We start from the raw sequence: 25,221 nt of genomic DNA, 5'->3' as shown, positions 1-25,221 counted from the left end.
TGTCACAGTACTGAGCGCTATTCACAGTGCTGAGATGCAGGCAGCTAGGTGGAAATAAAAGTTTTGCCAAATTCCACGTCTGGCAGTTGGTTTAGGCCCCTCAAAAATCAAGAGACCTGTAGTTGTGGGGTTCCTGGGTCTCAAAGGCCAAACCAGGATGTCTCTGATGAGAAGGGACCATGAATAACTAGTGATCTTTTGGAAAAATTCCAGTGACAAACTTCCTACAGTACCAGCCAGTTTACATTTCAAGACTTGCTTCGCATAAAAAAAGTCTAGTCACAATGATAGGTTATATGAAAATCCCCCAGATTCATTAAATTAGATAAATTTATTTTATTTTAATGGGAGAATGAGATTAACATGGACATTTATAGGTATCAGAGGTGAAGCTGTGAATTTCACAAGCCCAAAGGGCAGCTCCAGCAGGAAGCATTTTAATGAGGGACTGTGGATAGTATAGTCAATAAAGATCATAATTCAGAAAATAATCTGGGGAAAAATACAAGCTCGTTTTTTCTTCACTTGTAACTTAGGATATGGTCAAGAAGACTAGTGACTGGAGAAGAAATGTAGAAGCAAATAGCCGTTTGATGAAAAAATTTGAGGAGTCCAGGGCAGAACTAGAGACAGTAATACAGATTGCCCATGGTTGCCTAGAAGAAAAAGGAAATCCTGAAGAACTTCTCAGGAAACATACTGTGAGTAGATTCTCTGACCTTCACTGCAGTCCCTATCTAGGCTTTAACAATGGACATATGTTACACTAGTACAAAGTCTGGTTAATCTTATAAATGACATGGAATTTGATATTAGAATGATATTGTTCAGGAGGACTTGGTGGCAAGTAAAACTGTAGAAGTTCTTATTAAGTAAATGAGCTAACTGGTAATATTACTACTTTTATTGTTCTTTTAAAATACTGTGCAGACTCCTATGTGTATAAGCTACCAACTCCGTACAGTTGCTGAAATGTACAAGAATTAGTTGATTCTCTACCTTAGAAATTATTCAGGAATATCTCCTGCTAACTCCTCCAACTTCCTGCTAAATGGTGTACCATTTCTTAACTTGAATTCAGTCTTTTTAATGCAGCTACCTTCCAAGCTTGCAGAGAGCTTGTATGTGGTAGTATAAAATATGTCATTCTGAACTTCATTTTTGCTGCTTTCCAATCAATAACATTAAGCAACTTAACCTTCTAACTTTACTTTCAACATCAGGAGTTTTTCAGCCAGTTGGACCAAAGAGTGCTTAATGCCTTCCTGAAAGCTTGTGATGAACTTACTGACATTCTTCCTGAGCAAGAACAACACAGCCTGCAGGAAGCTGTTAGGAAACTCCATAAGCAGTGGAAGGTTAGTATTTAAATTAAAACTCTGGAATTGTAAACTGAATGGCTCCAGAGACCCAACTGCCCAAGCAATGTGTTGTGCATGGAAATTGGGGACATCTTGTCCCTCTTCTTCCTCTTTCCGAATAAGTGAAAAAGACACATTGACTGTAAAAATAAATACAATTACACAAAACTATGTTAAAAGAATATTATTACAGTTGTGAAGTCGAGCACTCAAAAGTAATGAAAATGCCTGAATTAAGCATGCCGGTGCAAGTTTAATTTGGTCCCCTTGTGCATATGCATTATGATACAGTCATTAATTACATGGTCACATACTACTTTTTCCACAGGATGCCTGTGTCAGTCAGAACACAGGATGGACAGTGTTCACTTAAATAGCAGCTGTTCAATATTTTCTTTTTCCCTCATTGTTTAGTGTGTGGCTCTAGGCCTTAGTTATTGTATTATTCAGACCCAAACAGAATTAATTTCTTCATGGGCATTCTTGTGTCACTCATCACTCTAGTATCTGAGTGCTTCATGGACATTAATGAGTTAATTTTCACAGTACCTCTGTGAGGTGAGGGGCATTATCCCCATTACAGAAATGGGGAACTGAGGCACAAAAGGATTAGGTCAAACATATTGCTCAATTTGAAACACCTAGGACTTGATTTTTCAGAGTATTTAGTAGTGTATTGCTTTATATATTTGAACCCAGTTCCTATTGGCTTCATTTGCACCTGTGAGTGCTCAGCACTTTTGCAAATCAAACCCCAGGATCACAAGTTGGGCACCCAGAGAATGAGGAACAGACAGCTAGTGACCACCTGTGAAGAATTTAGTGTAAGTGAGTTGCCCACCATCACACAGAAACTTGGTGGCCAGTTTTCCAGGGCAACATTTAACTGTCTAAATCATGAGACCCACCTTTCTCTTCCTGCAATCCTCTGCCTTATTCACTACACACCTTCCAATTTCTGAAACAAATAAGATAGGGGTCCTAAAGATGTCAACCTCCTTTGCAATGCAACTCTGATTTATCCCCCAGAGCAGGCCCATCCTCTGCACTGAATGATGCAGGCATCATGTGGAAAAAACAGTATGTGATCATGTATTTAAGGACTGTAGCATAATGCATACACACCATGGGGTTGAAGTAAGATTTCTAAGACATATTTAATTCTGGCACTTTCTACTTTTGAGTACTTGACTTTGTTCTTTTAATGTGGATTTTTGTGTAAAAAAAGATTTTTTGTGTAATTTCCTAGTTTTTTTTAAAAAAGCAAACTGAAAAAAAATTAATTTGATCATCTGGCATCATGTCGACACCCACATGTATCATCAGCAGAGTGGGAACCTTTAGGAGGTCCCACCACACAATCCTCTGCTACTTGAGCTAATGGAGTAATTGATAGCTGTAGTAGGTTATTATCCTCTATATGGACCAGCACAACAGGGGGAAGAGACACACATTTTGTCAGTGGGTTTCACAGATATTTTGTGACAGAAGAGACATGGTGAGACCCAGGATTCTTGGGCTCCATTTCAAGTTCAGGAGGGATGAGTGCTTTAGTGGGTAGAGACTCTTCTGCCTGTTTCCTCCCTAGCTTGACCCCTTTTGTCCAACCTCTTCTTGTCCCATTCCTGTCTCTTTCCTACCCCTGGCTCCTCATTACAGTCTCATTCTCCTCAGCTACCCAGTCTCCACTCCTCAGGTTTCTAATCTCAGTTCCAGTCTCCATTCCCACCCAGTCATAGTCTACCCCACTGGATTATCAGTCCCAGTTTCCCTCCCGACATGTCCATGATTCGGTCTCCTTGCCCTGTCATTTCCAGGTCTCTCCCCAGGTTTTTAGTGCCAGTTTCCTTACCTAGCCAGTACCAGTTTCCTCCTCTCAGTTCCTCATTGAAGTAGTCCTCTTCCCCCAGCCTCCAGTCACCCCATGCCTACATTCCCCCTCGCCATTGGCTCCTAGTCTCAGTCTCCCTCCCTTCCTGAGCTCCAAACTCAGTGTCTCCCCACCAGCCATCTCCTTGTCCCAGTTCTCCCCTGACATCCTAGCTTCTTGTCCGATACGTCTCCCCTTCACCCAACCTTCTTTCCACTGCCCAGCCAGTCCCAGTCTCTCCCCAGGCTCCTCATCTAATCTCAGTCTTTTCACTCCATCTATTTGCTCCCAGTCTCACATCCCGCGCTTCCAGTTTCCTTGCCGAACCTGTCCCAATTCTCATTTTAATGCCCAGACTCTGTTTTTCCCCTAGTCTCATTCTTGGAAATGGCTGAATTGTTTTGGCTGAATTTAAAAAAAAAAATCATCAGCCTGAGACAGACATCTCACATAGAAAATTTCAGCCGGAACGGTTGAAGTTTGGAAAAGTTGCAAGCTTGAAAAAGTTGAAAAAGTTGAAAACTGAGTTTTATAATGGGAAGTGTCGAGCAATAAGACTTGGTGCCAGCGCTGCTACTAGTGCTGCCTGCAATATCACCTAATCTTTTCATGCTTTACACTGAAGCAGAGCTGCCTGTAGTTACCCTAGTAACACTAATAAAACAGATTTTTAATAGATTAGGCTTTCAGTTTAAACAGTGCTTATTGCCAAAGACTAAAGAGACTGAGCAAAGACTGATAATAAGTCATGGAACAATTTCATTATACTTCATGAGCCAAGTTTTCAAATAGTCCTCTAAGAATATGCCTACAGAATGTTCAGGTTGAATATCTGAGGAAGCACAAAGCTCTCCACTTGAGTCCATCTTGCATACATCGTTGGGGTAGCTAAATATCTAGAGTGAGGTTTTCAAAAGCACTCAGCATTGGCCAAATTCTCTGGGACTTTTACCATTTACTGCAATGCAAGCAAAATTAGGCCAACACTGGCCATTTGGAAAATCCTACCCCTAATAAGTCACATTTAGTGTGCACCTGTGGCTTTTCATGTACTCAAAAGCTGGTGCCCTTGGGGGCCTGTTGCTAATGTAGCCACACTATTATTATCTTTGTTATTTATTTTTATTGAGGTAGCACCTAGAAGCCCCAGTTATAGATCACAACCTCACTGTGCTAGATACTGTACACACTATGGTAAAAGAAGTTACCTGTCCTAAAGAGCTTGCGATCTAAGTATATAACTAATAATTCTGTCTAATAGATTTATTTTGTTTCCCTTCATACATGAATGCTGAAAAACATCTGTTCTCTGTGTGTTATAGCATGTATGTGATTTCTGTTGCACTTTAAAAATTGTTCTGTAATTCTCATTTAGTAGCCTTACATTGGATGATTGAGAATCATGCTTTCTTTCTGTGTTTTTTTTTTCCCCTATGGAGTATAGGATCTCCAGGCAGAAGCCCCATATCATTTGGTCCATCTGAAGATTGAAATGGAGAAAAGCAAACTCCTAGGCACAGTGGAAGCGTGTAGATCTGAACTTGCTAGAGAGAACAAGCTGGTATCCAGCAAGGGCAGTGAAAAGATCATCAAAGAGCACAAGGTATGCACTATGTGCCACCAAGTGGACATATGTGTAAATGCATTCAAACACAAAGGATATAAAAACCAAGGTCTCATTGACCACAATCAAGTCACTCCAGTTTCATACCAGTGCAACTGTACTGATTTCAGCGAAGTGAAACTGGTGTAATATGGCAGTAAATTGGACCCCTGGATGGAGGTTCTATAAGTTCTCTGAACAACTTTTAACTGTACTAAGATTTGAAATCTTAAAGGAAAGGTGAATTTGATTTACTTTTGTACTGATATGCAAACGCTGGAAGCCTACTTAGTTTTATATATAAAAAATTGTGATTTGTGGCTTTGTCAGTTTGTATTATTGTTGCTTTTTTCCCCCTTTCAGTTTTTCTTCAGTGAAAAGGGACCCTATCAGTTGTGTGAGAAAAGGCTGCAGCTGATTGAAGAACTGTGTCTAAAACTCCCAGAATGGGATCAACTTAAGACTACATCGGAAAGCATCCAAGAAACCCTCAAGGAACTTAAATCCCAGATTGATAGCACCTATGTGAAGCTAAAAGAGAACCCTGACAAATGGAAGGAGTACAAGAATAGGTACTAGTTCTGTTGTTAGCTGGGTATGACAGAGCCTTGGTCAGAACAGTTATTATATGTGCTCTTCTTTAAAACTTCCAGCCATAGAAAAATACAATTCAAGGAATAGTAAATGCTTTTTTTGTTCACAAACTGAAAACTCTATTTTATATAGTAGGTCCAAAATAATCCGTTTTTCTTCTTCTTCTTGTTTTTTTATTTAAGCTAATAATTATCAGCTGTGACTTGATAAAGGCTAGTTTACAGCTAACTTTTAACTTGTTTTGTGTTGTGTGGTCTTTGATTTCAGAATTTCTGAATTAGCAAGTTGGATTTCATCAAAGGAGAGTGAGCTAAAGAAGTAAGCATGATGTCAATGATCTGCCAAATACAAACAATTTAAAACAGCCATGGAGGTTAGTTCTTAGCTTATATTAAAATAAAGGAGAGTGATTTCTTCCCTGGACTTCAGTGGTGCTCCCCATCAGTTCAGCTGCACAGAGTCGGCACCTATGGCCTCTATAAAAAGAGAAGCTGGAGTCAGGGTCATCTTACCACCTACGTTCACATCAGTGAGCAGACTTGGCTGGCAAATCAGAGGCACAGAGTTTAAGGCCAGAAAAGACAACCAGATGATCTAATCTGACCTCCTAGATATCACAAGCAAGCAACACCACCCAGCACCCACACACTGAACCCAACAACCAAAATTAGACCAAAGTGTTACAGCCCCCAGAAGTTTAAACTGTTGTTTCATGCAGGCAGAGAATAGGAGGGACCAAGGTGCACTAATACCCAAGACCCCTACAATGGCAGGGAATATAGCGAGGGATACCCAGATGATCCTCGAAAGTTAACCATACCCCACACTGGGGCAACCCCCCTCTCCCAGGTCACTGCCAATCTGATCTGAGGGGAAAATCCTTCCCATATGGCCATCAGTTGGACCCTGAGAATGTGAACAAGAACCAGCCAGCCTGAAAGAGAGAAAGCTGGGCGCCACCTAAGTACAAAATTCCACCCTGGCCAGTGTCCCATCTTCAGCAGTGGCCATCCCTGATACTTCAAAGGAAGGAGACAAAAGACCCCAGAATACACTTGGGTGGGGGAATCCCTTCCTGACCCCTGTAAATGATTGGCTGAAGCCCCTTCATACAATCACACTCATAAATTTGTCCAGTTCTCTCTTAAAAGTAATTAAGTTGTTTGCCCCTGCAATTCCTAATGGGAGGTTGTTCCAGAACCTCACCCCGCTGGTGGTTAGAAACTTTCTTATAATTTCCAGCCTGAATTTTTTCATGGCCATGTTGTATCCATTTGTTCTTGTGCCAACGTTGTCCTTTTTCTTAAATAGCTCTTCACCCTCCCTGTTATTTACCTCTGTGATGTATTTATACCGAACAATCATATCGCCTCTTAGCCTTCTTTTTGCTGAGACTAAACAAAGCCAAACTCTTCCAGTCTCTTCTCATAAGACATGCTTTCCATATCCCTAATCATCCTAGTAGCCCCTCTCTGCACCTGTTCCAGTTTAAATTAATCTTTCTTGAACATGGGTGACCAGAACTGTACGCAGTATTTCACATAAGGGCTTACCCCAGCCTTGTTCAACGCATTAATACTCCTCTATCCCATTGGAAATGCCTAGCCTGATATCTCAGGACTGCATTTGTCATTTTCACATGCATCACATTGGTGGCTCAGAGTCACAGAACACTGTGATAGACCACAACACCTAGTCTCTTCTTTTCTGTGACTTCAAACTGATGGCCATCACTTGTTAGGCAAATTATTATATTAGAGCCTAAGACCTTGCACTTTGTAGTATTGAATTTCATCCCATTTCTATTATTCCAGGCTTCAAGGTCATCTAGTTCTTCCTGTATAATATTCCCACCCTCCTCTGGATTGATGGTGCCTCCCAACTTTGTATCATCAGCAGATTTCATTAGCGCACACTTACTTGTTGTGCCAAGGTCATTAACAAAAATATTAAATAAGATTAGTCCCAAGACTGATCCTTGAGGAGCTCCACTAGTAATCTCCCTCCAGTCTGGTAATTCACCTTTCAGCAGAACCTGTTGCCTTATCCCAATTAGTCAGCTCCTTATCCACCTTACAATACTTCTCTTGATCCCCATCTTCCCTAATTTAACTAATAATTTCCCATGTGGTATCATGTCAAATGCTTTACTAAAGTCCAAAAATATTAGCTTTACTGCACTTCCCTTATCCAAAATCAGCTGTTTCCTCAAAGAAGGAAATCAGATTAATCAGGCATAGTCTGTCTTTGGTAAACCCATCTTGCATTATATCCCCTTTTCCATTTGCCTCTATGAATTTAATTATTCTTTTCTTCATAATTTTTTCTAAAGCCTTGCAAACAACTGAGGTCAGACTAACAGATCTGTAATTGCTAGAATCACTTTTTTTCCTTTTCTTAAATATACATATGATGTTAGCTTTTGTTCCATCTTATGGCACTACACCTGAATACATAGAAGTATTAAAAATCCTTACTATAAGGCTACCAATCTATAATGCCAGTTCTTTCAGTATTTTGGGATGGAAATTATCCAGTCTCTCCCCACCTCCTTTGAGAGCATTAAGCTCTTTAAGAGGAGAGAGCTGGTAGAGTAGCTGAGGATCTGAACCTTTGACTAAATTCATTGAGGTTAATAACTCAGGGTGTATATCGGGACAGAATTTGGCCCTTTTTCTTTTTTACAGTAGAAGGGAGAACAGGACTACAAATTAGTACAGTTTATCGAGGTTCGTGAAAGTCATTAACAGATTATAAGGCATACCTACGCAGAGAAAAGGAATTTGAGAGACCTTGAAAAAGCACACAAGTCAGAGGATTAATGGATGACATTGGCATGACTCTGCAATATCCTCTTATTAGCACTGGGCTACAAACATAAACAGTTGGGAAAAAGTGAGTGAAATGGGAAAAAAATTATTTTAGCTATTTAGCTATTTTAGAAATTTTAAAAAAGTATATAGATGCTTATATAATTTGAAATATTATTCAACAAATAACACTCTAGGGAAAATCAGAATTAAAAATTAAAATTAAATTATTAATTAAAATTATAATTAAAATCTTTATTACATTCTATAAATAACTATGGCTTCTTTAACAAGCAGCAGGTTGATTTCTTGCACTGTTAACATTCTTCACCTTGTAAAAAATATGAAGGTGTAAAAAGAAACATTTTGTTTCTATTTGGCTCATTCTGAATTTCCACATCTGCTATGTTGAGTGGAAGAGCTTGTGCAGTCACCTATAGATAAAAGCCATTTCTTGGTACTTAATGAAAACCAGTCAAAGCTAACGCAATGCTTTCCAGACTATGCCATCAAGTTTTATTCAGAACTCCCCACTGATTTTGCAGGTGATCTCTACATGCCATAGAAGGCAAGGTTTGACTGGTATAAGTACCAGTTTATTAACACTGCACTGAAGTGTTAATACCTTATTGAATTACTTCATTGTGATGTCATGAGAAGGTATATATTTATGAGAGATATCAGTAAAATGGCAAAATACTGGTGTTTTTGGCAAATAGCCCTTCAGCCCTTACACCTCTTTTAGTCAATGGAACTTCTCACATGTGGAAAGGTTTTACCACTGGTCCCTAAAATGACCACATCAATATTTGTTTTAAAGCATGGGTTTTCATATGTAGGGAAAATGTGCTTCACTTATCTTTTATACTGTGAGTGCTAATACACGGAAGGACATAGGTGCCTAATTGCCGCTTTAGGCACCCAACTCCCCAAATCAGGCACCACTGGGATTCACAAAACCCCCTCCTAGCTGCCACCAAACCCTGCAGGCACCTACATTTGTGCAGTAAAAGTTTCCTGCGTGCCTATGTTTCTCCCTTTGAGCAAAATCACAGCAGCCTCACTCCAAGGGTCTGTATGCCTAAGCCTCCGAGCAATGCACAATCCAGGAGAAGATCAGTGTTCCTCCTCCTAAATTGCCCAATCTGGGAAGCATCTTCAGGTCCTTACCTTCCAAATTCGGCACCTATAGACAAATTGACACAAAATGGAGGGGGGAACCTCCCTCTTAACTTTTAGTGACTAGTGTATTCACCTGAGATGTGGGAGACTGCCAGTTCAGTCGCCCCTCCACCTGAGTGGGAGAAGGGATTTGAACAGATGAGTGCTCTAAAAAACTTTCTTTGTGACTCTGGCCTAAGTATCTGAAAACAGATGAAAACATAATAAAATGTTGCTAATTTGGCTAATCCTGATACTCTTTAAAATATGAAGTGTAATCCTAGTTTAGATACATATATGCAGGATATTGTATAGTAAATATATGAAAAAATATATACAGTATTTGCCATGTGGATAATGAGCACCAAAAATGCTAGCCTGTAAGGGAAAAAAACAAGCTTCAGCAATGTAATCAGTAGGGGACAATCCTGTATTGCTTGTGGAAGGAATGCAAGATTCAGCCCTACGTAGAACATGACAGACTCCATGGGAATTAGAGAAAAATACTATCTGGCAGTCTTCAAAGGAGAATACACAGACTCTTACACACATATTTTTGTGCTGCTAACCATAGGATTGATGGCAAATTTCCCATGAATATTATTCGCTGGTATATTTAATTGATTCTAAGATTGTGTATTTGTGATTCTTGTATAGATAATCCGACAAGATATCAGCAAACAAGGAGAAAATGTCGACTGGCTGAAATCTAGACTTGCTGTTCTGTCTGAGGTTTCTGCAGAGGATGAAGCCAGAAAGAAAGAGGATGAGCTATCTAAACTTTCTAGTAACTTCAAGGGACTCCTACATTTGCTGGCTGAGGTACAATATGAGAAACACAATGCCACTACATTTACAGCATCATATGTAGTGACGTCAGCCATGCTACACAAGACTAAGTGACCTGCAGTTTTTTTTAATTACACTAGAAGCACACAGCAACCCAAATTTCTTCAGATTCCAGATGCAACAAAGCTTTGAGTCTAACAAACAAAAAAATATTGACAGAGCTGATCAGCAGGCTTCTGAATCTTTCTCGGCTTCAGATGAACATTTCTGAATCCAAAATATGTGCAGTGCTTTAGGGGTCTTTATCTGAAAAAGGAACATTAGTTTGCTATAATTCAATACCATCAAGCATTTTACATTGACAACCTGGTGATGTGGGTGTCTTGGGTTTGGAAGTCTCAGGATTCTGTTGTTGCAACTCCTAGGCTAAATCACACCCTTATTTTCCAAAGTAAGAACATCTAACATGAATTAGATTGGTAGAATCAGGGTCTAAGTGATTGAGCCCCCTGCCATCCTTACTGACTGATCTGCAACCAAATTCTGGTACCACTGAAGTTAGTGGGAGTTTTTGGCCCCTAAGAGACAGCGTACTAGAACACTACTTTCTGGCCTGAGAAAAGGGTCATTGATGAGTCAGTGCAAACAGAACTGCTTTGGCATGGTTCATTGACACCTGAATCATCTTTTGGCCACCAATGTTTCCCCAGCACGCACGGCACCATGTCAGCCCACTTCACCTCTGGCCCCTCCATTCTCTGGTGAGGAATAAGATACTGAGGATGAAGATGTCTTCTTATCTCAGCATTCCTCTCCCATAGAATCTACTCTGGGAAGCCTAGAACCCATCACAAGTCTGACATCCAGACCTGGAAGGGCTTTCTATGGATGCCACCACTTGTGCCATTCCCCACTCAGTGGCCCTACTGGGACCCCTGGGGGCATACAGGAGACAGTATCTCAGACCCCCGAGCCTATACAAGGAGAGGCTTAGATCTCCCCCATCACTTTCCATTGCTGCACCTTCAGAGCCCCCTGAGGAGAGAGCTGAAGAACAGGAGGAAGCCTGGGAACTGGTTACAACACCAACATTCAACATTTCTTCTTCGTCCCTGGATGAGGCCATAATGCCACTGCCACTCACAGTGGCGGATGATTTTAAACCCTTTCAGGAACTCTTTAAAAGAATCGCTGATATCCTAGAGATTTCTCTAGAGGAGGTTCCAGAGTCCCAGCACAAACTACTGGACATTCTCCATACATCCTCATTTACATTGCACTTTCTATACATGGTGTACCCATGGAGCTGGCCACAAATGTATGGCAGACCCTGGCTACGATACTGCCCACCTGCAAGAGAGTGGATAAGAAGTACTATGTTCCCTCTGTAGGCTTCTTATTTTCTCACCCTGCACCAAACTCACTAACGAGGCAGACAACAACAACAGAGATCCACTCCATACAACAAAGAGTAGAAACGTTTGGATCTTTTTGGCCACCAGACCTAATCATTCTTCAGTTCTGGATTGCCAAATACGCTGCCCTAATGGCAAAATACAACCAATACACTTCAAACTCACTGAACGTATTGACATCATACCAGAGGACAAAAGAGACCAATTTAAGTCCATAATTTCAGAGGGCCAACTCCTATCCAGAACCTCCTTACAGGCCTCTCTAGAAATGGCTGATACAGCGGCGTGCTCCATGGCCACTGCTATAGTCATGTGCCGGGCTTCGTGGCTCCACCTGTCTGGCTTTCTAAGGGATGTACAATCCACTGTCAAGGATCCTGCCATTTGATGGCTGGAAGTTGTTTGTGGCAAAAACTGATGATATTTGATTGATAAAAACATTGCATACTCTGGAAGACTCGAGGGTGACACTCTGCTCCCTGAATATATAGACACCTGTGTCAAAAAGAAAAAAAGGTCAATACTAGCCCACTCACCGTGTAAGGTCTGTCCCATACACCTCACAACAGAGGCACTATGACACGCAAAGGCAAAGACAGGGGCCTTCAAAGCATCACCAACCGCCTCCATTCTTATGCGCTGACACCATCATTAACTGTTTTGGATACTGATTGACCTGTTTATGCCCAGCATGGTAATCCATCACAACAAAGAAATGGATTTTGAAGATAATCCTTTCAGGCTATACAATAGCATTAATTCCCCCCCCCCCACCATCCCTCCTCAGGGACCCCTCACACAAACACTTTCTACGGCAAAAAGTAAATCATCTCCCACATCTGGGTGTCATGGAACATGTACCATCACAACACAAAGGGAAGGGATTTTACTCCCACTACTTCTTAACTCAGGAAAAGAACGGAGGATAGAGGTCTATCTTAGACCTCAGAAAATGCAACAAATTGTAAGGGTCCAGTGTACGGATGTAAAATGTTAACTGGTTAACCGATAAGTATCAGTCTTATTTGTAATATATTCAATTAATGTTTAAACTCCGCCCAGGTCCTGGTTGCTGCCCCTCGCCTGGGGTCCTGGCTGCTGCCCCTTGCCTGGGGTCCCGGCTGCCACCCCTCGCTGGAAGTCCCAGATGCCAGCCCTGCACCTGTGGACTCAGAACTTTGGAACTATCTAAAGATTTGTCTGTGTTGTCATTGTCTATTCCAAGCAGAGGCTGTGGATTGGATGCATTCACCTATGTTACCAACAGCATGACATACAACTTCCACCAGGGATCTGAACGCACTCAACGGTTATTATCAACCTGAGTAGCATTTCTCAACAATGTACCAATCATGGACATATGTAAAGCGGCCACATGGGCTTCCGCACACATGTTTACAAAACACTATGTGATAGATCAGAGCTCAAGATCGGATGCATTGGTAGGACTTATAATCAATTATCCATGCAACTCTGAAGCCCCTTCCATCCAATGAGGGGCATTGCTTGATAGTCATCTGAAGTAGAGTACCCACAGGGACACTCCTCAAAGAAGAAGAAGAAGAAAGTAACTGGGGGCGGTCTGGTCGTATGGCGCTAGATAGGCACCGACAACGGCACGACATGGGGAGAGCACATGCGTGACTCAGATGAGCACTGCTGCTGAAATTCTCCGCTCAAAGGTGCTGGGACACACCAACACCTCAAGTGGAACACCCACAGGGACACCATTTAGAAGAATCTCAGTTATTGCACAGGATGGGGAACTTTCTCTTGGGAATCCCTGTACCAAAGGGAATGAGCACCTGTACCAAGTGATGAAGGTTTTGGACTTATGTTGAAAGCAGGTGAAGGAAATGGCCTAGGGCAAACAAAGCAAGGGAGCCTGAGGCCTGGAGTGGGCACCTGCTCATTCTTTAGGAGTCCCAAGCTGGAGTTTCTGAGAGACAAAGGGTGAAAATTTCCCCCACCCCTCAATGTCCAGGCAGGAACTATAGCCATGGAAGTGAAAAATTGAGCAAAAGATGAGAAAAAAGCCAAAAATGTACAGAAGACACTAGAAAAAATCCCCAATGCACTCCAGATTTTCAACTCCTTCCATGAGCTCCAGTTCCTCCCCTAAAGAGGGAAGACTCTTCATTTCAGACTATATTCCAGAGAAGCAGGAGGAGTTTTTTTTCCCTGGACACGTTTCAAACCAGGAGGAGGAAGTGGTGGCCAGCATGACAAAGTTTTGCTACCCGTTGCATTCCTCCATTAAAGATGTTAATGGGGAGAAACTCTAGGTAAAGGTGAAAGGATCACTTGGCATATCCTGGAATTTTACAGTGTCCTAGGACCCAAAATTATGTTTGCATCATTCTTGTTGCTGATGCAATAATGGCCTTTGTGGAAAATGGCAAGATAATTCTTGTAAAAGACTAGACGATGGAATTCATCCTCAGAAGCGACTTCAAAACTTCTTTAGCTGCCCCCACGGCTCTCTAGCAACCACCAGTTTTACTGAGCCAAAATATTTATAATGAAATAAAATGCTTGCATCTCCAGATCTATGATGAATTCAAGTAAGTTGATACAATAGAAGATATTCCTGGCTGTCATAATTATACCAGTTTATCTGTGAATTTCTTAAAGCTGCCAGCAAGAGTCATGGCAGCAAACTCAATGTCCAGGCACTAACTCTGGCTTCTGACCTGGGAAGCAAATTTTCATAGCAAATCCTCTGTGCCTTAAAAATCTCAGGAGGAAATGATTGATAAGGTGGTGGCTGACAATGTAGATAAGCCATAGTGTGAGCTATCTACTCTGATGAAGCCCTCAAAGGACTACAAGCTCTCCTACAAGCTCAAAGGATGACAAGCTCTCGTACAAAGGTAGAAGATCCTCTCATTCTTAACCCAAGGAGAGACTCTTCACATTCCAGGGGCAGAACCTGTGCACAAAACACCAGTAGAAGATTAGATTCAGTAACAGGATATATCCCTTATCAGTGTGACTGTTCAAGGGCCTGTTTCTTCCAAAAATAGGCAGGATATCTCACTTAAGTTTAGGGACCCTGTCAACTTCAGACACATGGATACCCTCACAGCTGTTATCTATTTCCCATCTAGCTTTGACAGACAACGAGAAGCATTAAACTGTCTTGAAGAAATTGTGCTCTTCTTAGATCTAGGGGCAATCGAGCCTGCCTCTCAAGATTCTACTCCATATTTTTCATAAGAGAAAGATTAGGAGGAGTTTGGGGATGTCCTTGTTAGAAGGAGGATGAAATTCAGGATGGAGACTCTAGTGCCACTTTCACTGCAGTCTTTTGCAGAGATCTTCTTACATCATTGTAATTGTTCCAGATTTATACAGGCTCCAAGTATTTATTCAAACTTAATTTAATTTTCCTTGGTGTGAAAATCGGGTGTGAAATTTTGTGAAAACTTTTGGTTCATAATGTCATGATTTCCAAAGGGTTGGAAATACTGCATAATATAACTTTTCATGGTATTTAAGTGAATTTACCTCTTGTCTCACCTAAAAACAAGAGCCAAGGAAAGCAGAGATCCATGAACATTTAAAACAAAAACAGGAAATGGTTACTAAACTTTTCCAGAACCTAAATATGGTTTGGCTTTATGTTGTCCTCAAGTATAGAGTGAAGGTTCTGTTGATTCTTAATCTGTCTGAAATATTTCACACATTCCTAAAAACTGAAATCTGTTTTCTGACTGACTACATTTTATATTTATGTTTTCTTCCACTGGTATATTATTGTCAAATCGTTGATGAATGCTAGGCTAATAGGAAGTACAAATAATATACTGCAAGAGATCCTCAAATTGTGTAAATTGTCATAGCTGATCTGAAATAAATGGAGTTATGACAATTTATACCACTGGAAGATATGATCCATAAAGTATTACAAAGATATTGCAAACAGATAGGAAATTGGGGTAGGGTAGTCACATTTTAGGGCTACGAATGTTTTTAGTTTTTCTTTAAATACAAAGCAAAAGCGTGGTCCTAAATGTCCTGGAGGTGTATGGGTTTTGCATTACAGACAATTATCGTGTGTTACAAAAAATACCCCAAATGTAAATTAACCCTGTTCAGCTATTGCATATTTCAATGTTGTCCATAAATATAGATTGAGAAGATGTTAAGCACTGTGGGGGATTGTGTCCAATACAAAGAAGAAGTAAAAAGTGCCCTAGAAGAACTAATTACCAATGCAAAAGAAGCCCAAGTAGAGGCTGAAAAAATCTTAGATACAGAAAGCTTACTACAGGCTCAACAACTGCTTCTGCATCATCAGGTAGGATAACTGGGCATACCCAGATTTGATATATTTGTTATGTGGAGTTTGTGTCATTGACAAGCATAGAGTGTTTGTGTGGCTTCTCCTATGGTGTACTGCAGTGAATTTAATATGACAACATCAGGTAAAAAGTATAGCCCCGGCACAGGGAAGTAGTGCCTCTGTAAGAGTGCTCGGGTAGCCACGTTATGCTGATGGGAGAGAGCTCTCCCATCGACATAATAAAATCAGCTTAACGACGACATAGCGCTGTGCACATGAGTGCTTATGCTGGCAAAACTTATGTCGCTTGGGGATGTGTGTTTTTTTCAGATCCCAGAGCAACAAAAGTTTTGCCGATATAAGCGCTAATGTAGACATGGCCTAAGTGATATTAGTTTATAATGATGGCATTTATTTTGTCTTGAAATAAAGAGACCTTTATTTTCAAATCTGGGTGCCCTAAATAAAAATAGCCAGATTTTCAGTGGAGATGAGCACTTGCAGCTCTCATTGAATTCACTTGAGTTCCAAACCCTCTGAAAATCAGATCATTTTTATTTAGGTGCCAAAGTTTGAAATTTTTGACAAGGTGCACTCTACAATTATAACTATTTTTAAAGGCTAAGATTCTGATCTGATCATTGTTAGCATAATTGGAGGAATTATTTACACTAGTCATTTTTTCCAGTACTGTGCCTCCAAGTAACAGAATTTGGTTTGATGACATTATATTGCCATGGTTCAATTAACCCAATGGTTCAATTTGCACAATTAATATTTTTAATATTGAGGGGCAGATTCTGCCTTCAGTTACACGACTGTATGTAACTGAAGGCAGAATTTGTCCTTAATATTCTGGCTGGGTATGTATGTAAAATTATAAAAAGCTGTTTTGTATAGTTTACATTAATTGATACGTAATGCAAGATGTCATATTTTCACCAAATCAGGTGCTGACTGCAGTAACAGGTTCTTATTTTAATTGATTGCAGGTAAACAGAATTAAAAACATGTTTTTTTTTAATCTTAACAAACAGTGGACCCAGTTATGCAATAGTTACACATATTACTGTTTTCAGTCATAACAACAAAGACTATTACTACTACTATTAGTAATAAATAAAGGTTGGGGGTTATGTTCTATCACAGACTGTAGAACAAGGCCGTATTGTGTGACAGTTACTGTGGGGCTTCCTAAATAAGAATCACATTATTGTCATTGTTGGTGCACGGTTGTGCCTTGTTGTCTAACCAGAGGATATTGTGTTGTAGCTCTGATTCTATACAGCGGGTGTCATATTTGTAATAACTACATCTGTGTAATAGTTGCTGTATGTGCTGGTGTTTTAAGACTCCGCAAACCTGAGCCAATCTGAGAGAGGCAGGAGGAGGAGCATTACTCACAGGCACTTGGCAGGTTTATCCTTGCAGAAGCCAAGAAGAGTCATGGGTGAAATTTTCACCCTGGCCTGCCCCCTGTATGGCAGATGGGGGCGGTGGTACAAATGGGGTCTTTAAAAGCCCTGGAACTGGCCAGAAGAGAACTGAGACAGACAGCTGCAGGCTGCCTTCCGATGATTCCTTCACAAACCCCAGCAAAGGGACATGTGTGAGGCAGGGCTGGAGGTGGGTGGGACACCCATTTGCAAGGGGGTGGAGCTTTGGCATTTGCTGTTTGCTCACCCTGTGGGCATACGGTGTGCTTCCCTCAGTGCTGCTCTGCATCTGGCGAGTGGCACACAGAAGGAGCAGGGCTACTGCCATATCCACACCACAACCAAAGGTGCTCTGGAGCCTGGGGGTAGTGAAGCAGCATGAGCCACCCTCCAGCCATTACTCACTACTTTGCAGCCAGCTTATGCCTGCCTGCTGTGCGGGTGCACAAGCGGGACAAAAAGGCTCCATGTGTCCTCACCCTCTGACAATACTTCTGTTCAGGGAGGAGATAGTGTAGCCCTTTGTCTATTATTCCCTTTGTATAGATATACACATACAGAAAACTGTGTGTGTGTTTCTTGTGTGCCTGTTTTCAGCACTGAACTAAGAAACATTTAAATTCATATCAATCCTCTTCAATAAATGCTTCTAGCAAAGGACAAAGAGGCTCTGTGCAAAGAGGCAAGATGTGCAACAGCAGATTGCGCGAGCTAAGCAGCTGCAGATCGAAGGAGGACTGCCTAGCACAGTGCAAGAAGATTTACAGAAGCTGGAAGGTACATTAGAAAACATGCAGCAGAATATGGAGAAACGGGAAGAAAAATTGCAGGTGAGTGTTCTGCATGTAACCTTACAGAAATGAGTATCCTGTATTCTATTTTCCCAGTTTTTCATGTAATTTAGTTAAAGGGTTGACAACTTTCTACTTCTTCCCGTGGTAACAGGTCAATGCCCTTTTCTTTAACTTGTTCTTGTATCCGTCTGATGAGAGGTACGTTTGCTCCACATTTTAACTTTTTAACAAACTTGTGATCAGTTTCTCACCTTTGAAACTTGGTATGTGGGAAATTCACAGTCAGAACCCATCCATCCCTCCTGATACCTTTCTCTCCTTGTTTGAGCCAAATGTGGGAACCCTTTTGGATTATACTACAGCATTTTTACTAGCTTGTAGCTCAGTCCTAATCGTTGATGTTAATTCTCATTTAATAGACAAAATGCCTATGAATTAGTTTTTAGATGGTACTTATGTGGCACATTTATTCATGAAGGATGAACCTGCACTGTAGTGAAATTATTTAGGTTGCATTCAGTAATAATACCTACCACATATACAGCACAGCACAAACAATTAAGCCTCACAGCTGCCATATGAAATATCCTAATTTCACAGATGGGAAAACAGAGGCACAGAGAAGTGAGTTGTAGCTCACGAAAGCTTATCCTCTAATAAATTTGTTAGTCTCTAAGGTGCCACAAGTACTCCTTTTTTTAGAGAAATTAAATGACTCACAGAGCAAATCACTGACTTCCTCCTGATTCCCAACCCTAACCTCAATTCACCAGACTACACCCTCCCTTCAGATTTTGCTGCTCAAGGGTGATCGTGCCATTGGATTTGTCACTTTGCTTGGAGGTTTAAAGACACCACAGTTATTTCCTGTGTTATGATAGGTTAAAACTATATGATTGTCATTGCAAAGTATTAGAAGACGTCTTAATTGTAATTATTGGTGGAAGAAAATTAAGATATTTCTAAAAGGGCCCACCTTCTGCCAAGTCTTAATAGGGACTTCAGTTTATTTCAGAAACTTGACATTTCAAGGAAATATCCATTACACTGAAGATACTAGGTTGGGTTCCAAACTTGGAGTAGCTAATAATCAAATGCCACATGTTAACCAAAATTTATATTAGATAAACAGAACAGATAGCTCTCTATATTCAGCTTGATATTAATATAATTGCCTGTGTAGTTTTTTTAACCAAAAAGTTTTCTAATTCTATAGGTATCATTGAGCAGAGATCCAGTCCTTCCACCTTTACTTATATAGCCTTGAGGCTTTAGTAGGTTCAGATTTATGCTTAAAATCCAGAGAGAAACTAGAAACTAGTACTAGAGAGAACTGTGCTTTTCTATACAACAGAACAGAACATGTGCCAGGGACCAACCAGACCTTAACTATCTCCTAGATGGTTGTGTCTGTAGTGTAGCTGGGGTTCTGAGAGGAAAAAAATGATGGCTGTGTTTTGCATTTAGGTCTGTAACCTTTGACCTCCTTCAGTAATTTTTAACCAAACTCTTTTCTGTTGTTGTCTTTTTTATGTGTAGGTCACAGTAAACAAATGGGAACAGTTTGAAAGAGACAAAGAAACAGTAATCAAATATCTTAAGCAAGCAAGCTCTGCACTTGAACGCATCTTAAGCTTTAGCAGTTTAGAGAGCCTCTCATCAGAACTGGATCAGACAAAGGTATAAATACCACTGTGTAAATTAGTGGAATTGTGACACTGTTCTGTCTTATTTATTAATAAGTAATGTGAAAAGTTGTTTTTTGATCTCTGTATGGTTCTCCATTAATGAGAGAGCCCAGGTAGGTGAGGTCATATCTTTTATTGGACCTTCTTCTGTTGGTGGAAGGGACAAACTTTCGAGCTACACCTCTTTCAAGCTCCTGTTAATGTCTGTGGAAGCTGTGCATGCAGGTTGGAGACAAAATAGTGCCTTCAGCAGTTAAATTATAATTTCACTACTGAAATTAATATATCTGCCAGTGAAGCACATATATGGAGAGTAAAGTAATTGCCTGAGCTTTACTATTTTACTCAATACAAGTATTATAAATATAAGGGTAGATATAAACAAAAATATTCACTTCCTTGCTACGCTGCCTGGAGATCAGGTATCTGATATGTGTTTCTTCTTTACAGTGTGCACAGCAACGGCCTGTTATTGCAAGTAATTTTGAAGTCAGTAGACCTCAAAAGTTGATTTTTTTTCTCACATTCAGCATAACACTACACTAGTTAATTCCCTTTTTCTTTCTCTAAATCCTCTTTTTGTTTTCTTTCTGCTTTTCCTCTGGTGTTGACAACACAACTCATATTATCTAAAGCCTTTTCCTATTTTGATGTCAATCAGAGCTTTATTACTGACTTTAAATGGGGGCAGGTTTGGGCCCATAGTGCTTGCTTTTTTCCCTAGCTAAGTGTATTGTTTTTCTCAATGCTTATATCTTTCCCTGTTGACAATGATGCCAAATTGTATCTAAATCTGGTCAATCTAGCAATCCACCGTTATCTTGTATGAAAGGAAATAATGCTAAACAGAGAAAAAAATGAAGCTTAAAGCTACATAAAGCTATAAATCCACTGTATATTTAGGGTTATAGCACCTAAAAGATATTAAATGTGAAGAATATCCTAGACACACTGCCCTCTGCAATTTCAGTAATAAAACTGCTTCACAATCCGTCTAGTACACTGATTTTTAACTGAGTACACTGAAATATTGTCATATCATATCAAACTAGGTTCTTGCCTTAGTTTGATTGGAATAGTTAACTAAAATGAGCATTTGTCAATAGAAATGTGAAAATAAAAAGGTTCTGAGTTTTTACACATACCACAAATAAATATGAATAATCATGGGAACAGCCTCTCTCCCCATGGGGAAGAAAAAACAATAATTTTAGGATCAGGAAATGTAAAACATTTTTTTATAATAACTATGATGCCTCTTTACAGGAACTTGCTAAACAGACTATAGCCATTGCAGCACAGGCTGAGAATCTTGTGAAGAACTCCTCTGAGATACAGCTGGGCTCAAAGAACAAGCAATCCCTTCAACAGCAGGCAAAGTCAATCCAGGAACAAGTGAAAAAAGTGGAAGTTACCCTTAAAGAAGAGTATGTTCTTAACAAGTCCTAGTATTTCCTCTGGCATAAGAATGTATCTGATTTTTACATAACATTGTCAACATTTCATGTTAAGTCTCAAAGGGCACTGTAAATTTCAGCTTTCCATGGGATAATAACCAGGAGAATAGTACTAACCATTGCTGAGAACACAAATACCTACCAATAAAGAAAATAGTGGCTTGATAATACAAAGTAACTACAATGATTCCAGGCATATTTAACAGATTGAATTTTTTATTTCTAAGCCACAGGCACAATCTTGTGAATTAGTCATGTTCTTCAGGCACTAGAGCCTTTTGAAAGCTATACCATTGCCATGTTTGTCTCACATTTTTCCTGCTTTTTCCACAGGAATATGTCAATATGTGCCTTTATCTTAGTGAATGCCCCAATTTGATTTTCACTGGCAATGCAATAAGTATTTCTGCTCTTGAAAATAAGAAAAGGTTTGCCAAAATTCGGGTAGAAATGGAAAGATCAAGGTCCATGGAAATATTGAGAAAATCCTGAAAAATAAATGTGACATTTTGCATTTGTAAAAATATAATGCATTTTCACAAGTTTGAGAATATTTCAGTTTGGGCAGTGACATTTAGTGAAACTCTGTTTTGGTAGATTCACATAGTTCTGGATGTTAGTGCCAAAATCTCTTATCAAGCCCAGCTATAGGGGCCTAAGTACAGGTGAAGCTGGCATTCAGTGTCAAACAATATTGGTTGCACCATGTTGTGATCTCAACAATTTCTTTAGAATTTAAGTAGGGTTGTCAAGTGATTTAAAAAATTAATCGTGATTAATCACGCGATTCAAAAATTAAACACGCAATTAATCATGCAATTAATCGCACTATTAAAAATAATGGAATGCCATTTATTTAAATATTTTGGATGTTTTCTACATTTTCAAATATATTGATTTCAATTATAACAGAATATAAAGTGTACAGTGCTCACTTTATATTTATTTTTATTACAAATATTTGCACTGTAAAAAACAAAAGAAATAGTATTTTTCAATTGACCTAATACAAGTACTGTAGTGCAATCTCTTTATCATGGAAGTTGAACTTACAAATGTAGAATTATGTACAGAAAATAACTGTATTCCGAAATAAAACAATGTAAAACTTTTCAAGCCTACAAGTCCACTCAGTCATATTTCTTGTTCAGCCAATCGCTCAGAAAACAAATTTGTTTACATTTGCAGGAGATAATGTTGCCCGCTTCTTGTTCACAATGTCACCTGAAAGTGAGAACAGGCATTCTCATGGCGCTGTTGTAGCCGGCGTCGCAAGATATTTACATGCCAGATGTGCTAAAGATTTATATGTTCCTTCATGCTTCAACCACCATTCTAGGGGACATGTGTCCATGCTGATGATGGGTTCTGCTCAATACCAATCCAAAGTAATGCGGACCAAAGCATGTTCATTTTCATCATCAGATGCCACCACTTTTTTGGTGGTTCGGATTCTGTAGTTTCTGCATCGGAGTGTTTCTCTTTTTTAAGACTTCTGAAAGCATACTCTACTCCAAGCAGGTCCGCTGCTTGTTCAGGGAAAGCCCCTGGTGGGCCGGACCAGTTTGTTTACCTGCTGTGTCCGCAGGTTAGGCCAATTGCGGCTCCCACTGGCCACGGTTCGCTGCTCCAGGCCAGTGGGGGCTGTGGGAAGGGCGGCCAGCACGTCTCTTGGCCCGCGTCACTTCCTGCAGCCCCCATTGGCCTGGAGCAGTGAACCGCGGCCAGTGGGAGCCACGATCAGCTGAACCTGCGGATGCGGCAGGTAAACAAACCGGTCCGGCATGCCAGGGGCTTTCCCTGAACAAGCGGCGGACTGGCTTTGAGAGCCATTGCTCTACACCTCATCCCTCTCAGATTTTGGAAGGTACTTCCGATTCTTAAACCTTATGTCGAGAGCTGTAGCTATCTTTAGAAATCTCACATTGGTACCTTCTTTGCGTTTTGTCAAATCTGCAGCGAAAGTGTTCTTAAAATGAACAAACATGCTGAGTCATTATCCAAAAATACTATAACATGAAATATATGGCAGAATGCGGGAAAAAAAGAGCCGGAGACATACAATTCTCCCCCCAAGGAGTCCAGTTACAAATTTAATTAACTCATTCTTTTTTCAATGATTGTCATCAGCATGGAAGCATGTGCTCTGGAATGAGGGCCGAAGCATGAAGGGGCATACGAATGTTTAGCATATCTGGCACATAAATACCTTGCAATGCCAGCTACAAAAGCTCCATGCAAACACCTGTTCTCACTTTCTGGTGACATTGTACATAAGAAGTGGGCAGCATTATCTCTTGTAAATGTAAACAAACTTGTTTTCTGAGTGATTGGCTGAATGAGAAGTAGGACTGAGTGGACTTGTAGGCTCTGAAGTTTTGCATTGTTTTGTTTTTGAGTACAGATATGTAACCAAAAAGAACCTACATTTGTAAGTTACACTTTCATGATAAAGAGATTGTACTACAGTACTTGTATGAAATGAATTGAAAAATGCTGTTTCTTTTGTTTATCATTTTTACAGTGCAAATATTTCTAATTAAAAGTAATAATATAAAGTGATCACTATACACTTTGTATTCTGTGTTGTAATTGAAATCAATATATTTGAAAATGTAGAAACACATGCAAAATATTTAATAAATTTCTGTTGGTATTCTATTGTTTAACAGTGCAATTAAAACTGCAATTAGTCGCGATTAATTTTTTTAATCGGGATTAATTTTTTTTAGTTAATCGCATGAGTTAACTGCGATTAATCAAGAGCCCTACATTTAAGCTTTCATTAAACATATGCATTTCTGAGCATAGTGTACCCGATCCTCAGCTATTACAAATCTGTGTTGCTCCATTTACTTCAGTGGAACTACGATGATTTATCCAGTTGATCCACTGGTTGTAAAGATAAACTTCCAAGTATATCCCAGTCCCATGCTGCCTTACTGGAGTTACCCTTGGGTTGAATTTGCCCCAATTGTTCCAAGAAGTAAGATCTGTTTCTGTCCATCTCAGTGGTTGCCTAACCAAAGGCAACTTAAATGCCAACATTGTTGGCTATTTCATTATTGATCATTATCCAGCTACTCTGAAATTTTGGGAAGAGCTTGATTATAGTTCAACCACTTTTTTTCTCAGTGTGAATCCTGATCCCAACAGCTACTATAGCATGTATTGGACTATTGGCAATTTCATTCTTTACACACTCCCTCACTAAAATGTGTGAAATACTATAGTCATTTATTGTCAAGTATTCTTTCATTTTCTACTTAATAATTGACTTGCTAGTGTGATTTTTACCGCCATCATTGAGCAGGCCACCATTGTCCTTTGATTCAAAAGACTCTGAGTAGCCCCTTACTGCCTGTGATATATATTCATTTTTGTTTTTAATAATGTGGTATCATTTTATAAAGCCTTGCAGAAAGCTAGACAGTTTGACCATATTCCCATGCAGCCTAGGTTTGGAATAGATTTTCATTTGGAAGTAAAATCATGTAATATGTCTGTGGTATTGTGATAGAACAGGGCATTTTTACCCAATAGCCCATAACTTCTTCCTGCAAAACATGCATGCCTGTATAACTGGACATTAGAATGAAATGAACCTGAAAAACATGTATTTTACAATGAAGTGAATATTTTGCATATATGGTCATGAAGTGGCTCATGCACACTGCAGAATAGCAGTGCCAGTGGTTAGAAATGTTGTCCCATTGATATGTATTGAAGATGTCCTCTAAACACAGCAGGTGTCACACACTGCTCTTCTATGGGAAAACCTTAAGGAGTAGAAAAAAGAATAGCAGCTCTGCATGGTCAGCTACACAGCAAAACTGACACACATTCTTTTTGTGCACATAGATTTGTAGCTGAGCAGAGGGGACAGAGAGATGTCCTTGAAATACTGCAGATCCCAAGGAATCATAAGGAAATCATACCCCAGTTGCTCAGTGTT

The 25,221-nt window shown here is 39.9% G+C and overlaps 1 protein-coding gene across 1 annotated transcript in view; it reads left to right on the top strand.

The window, feature by feature from the left end:
- SYNE1 (spectrin repeat containing nuclear envelope protein 1) overlaps positions 1 to 25,221 on the top strand; it is a 507,598-nt gene that overhangs the window by 180,558 nt on the left and 301,819 nt on the right. Inside the window, 10 exon segments of the mRNA XM_043511213.1 lie at positions 537 to 701; positions 1,224 to 1,358; positions 4,676 to 4,834; positions 5,198 to 5,406; positions 5,696 to 5,801; positions 10,057 to 10,221; positions 15,739 to 15,906; positions 17,981 to 18,157; positions 19,661 to 19,801; positions 21,076 to 21,236. Coding sequence (XP_043367148.1) covers positions 537 to 701; positions 1,224 to 1,358; positions 4,676 to 4,834; positions 5,198 to 5,406; positions 5,696 to 5,801; positions 10,057 to 10,221; positions 15,739 to 15,906; positions 17,981 to 18,157; positions 19,661 to 19,801; positions 21,076 to 21,236 — 1,586 coding nt within the window.

This window comes from Dermochelys coriacea, chromosome 3, assembly GCF_009764565.3.
Source record: "Dermochelys coriacea isolate rDerCor1 chromosome 3, rDerCor1.pri.v4, whole genome shotgun sequence".
Taxonomy (NCBI): domain Eukaryota; kingdom Metazoa; phylum Chordata; order Testudines; family Dermochelyidae; genus Dermochelys; species Dermochelys coriacea.
This window is presented reverse-complemented; position numbering and strand designations above follow the sequence as displayed.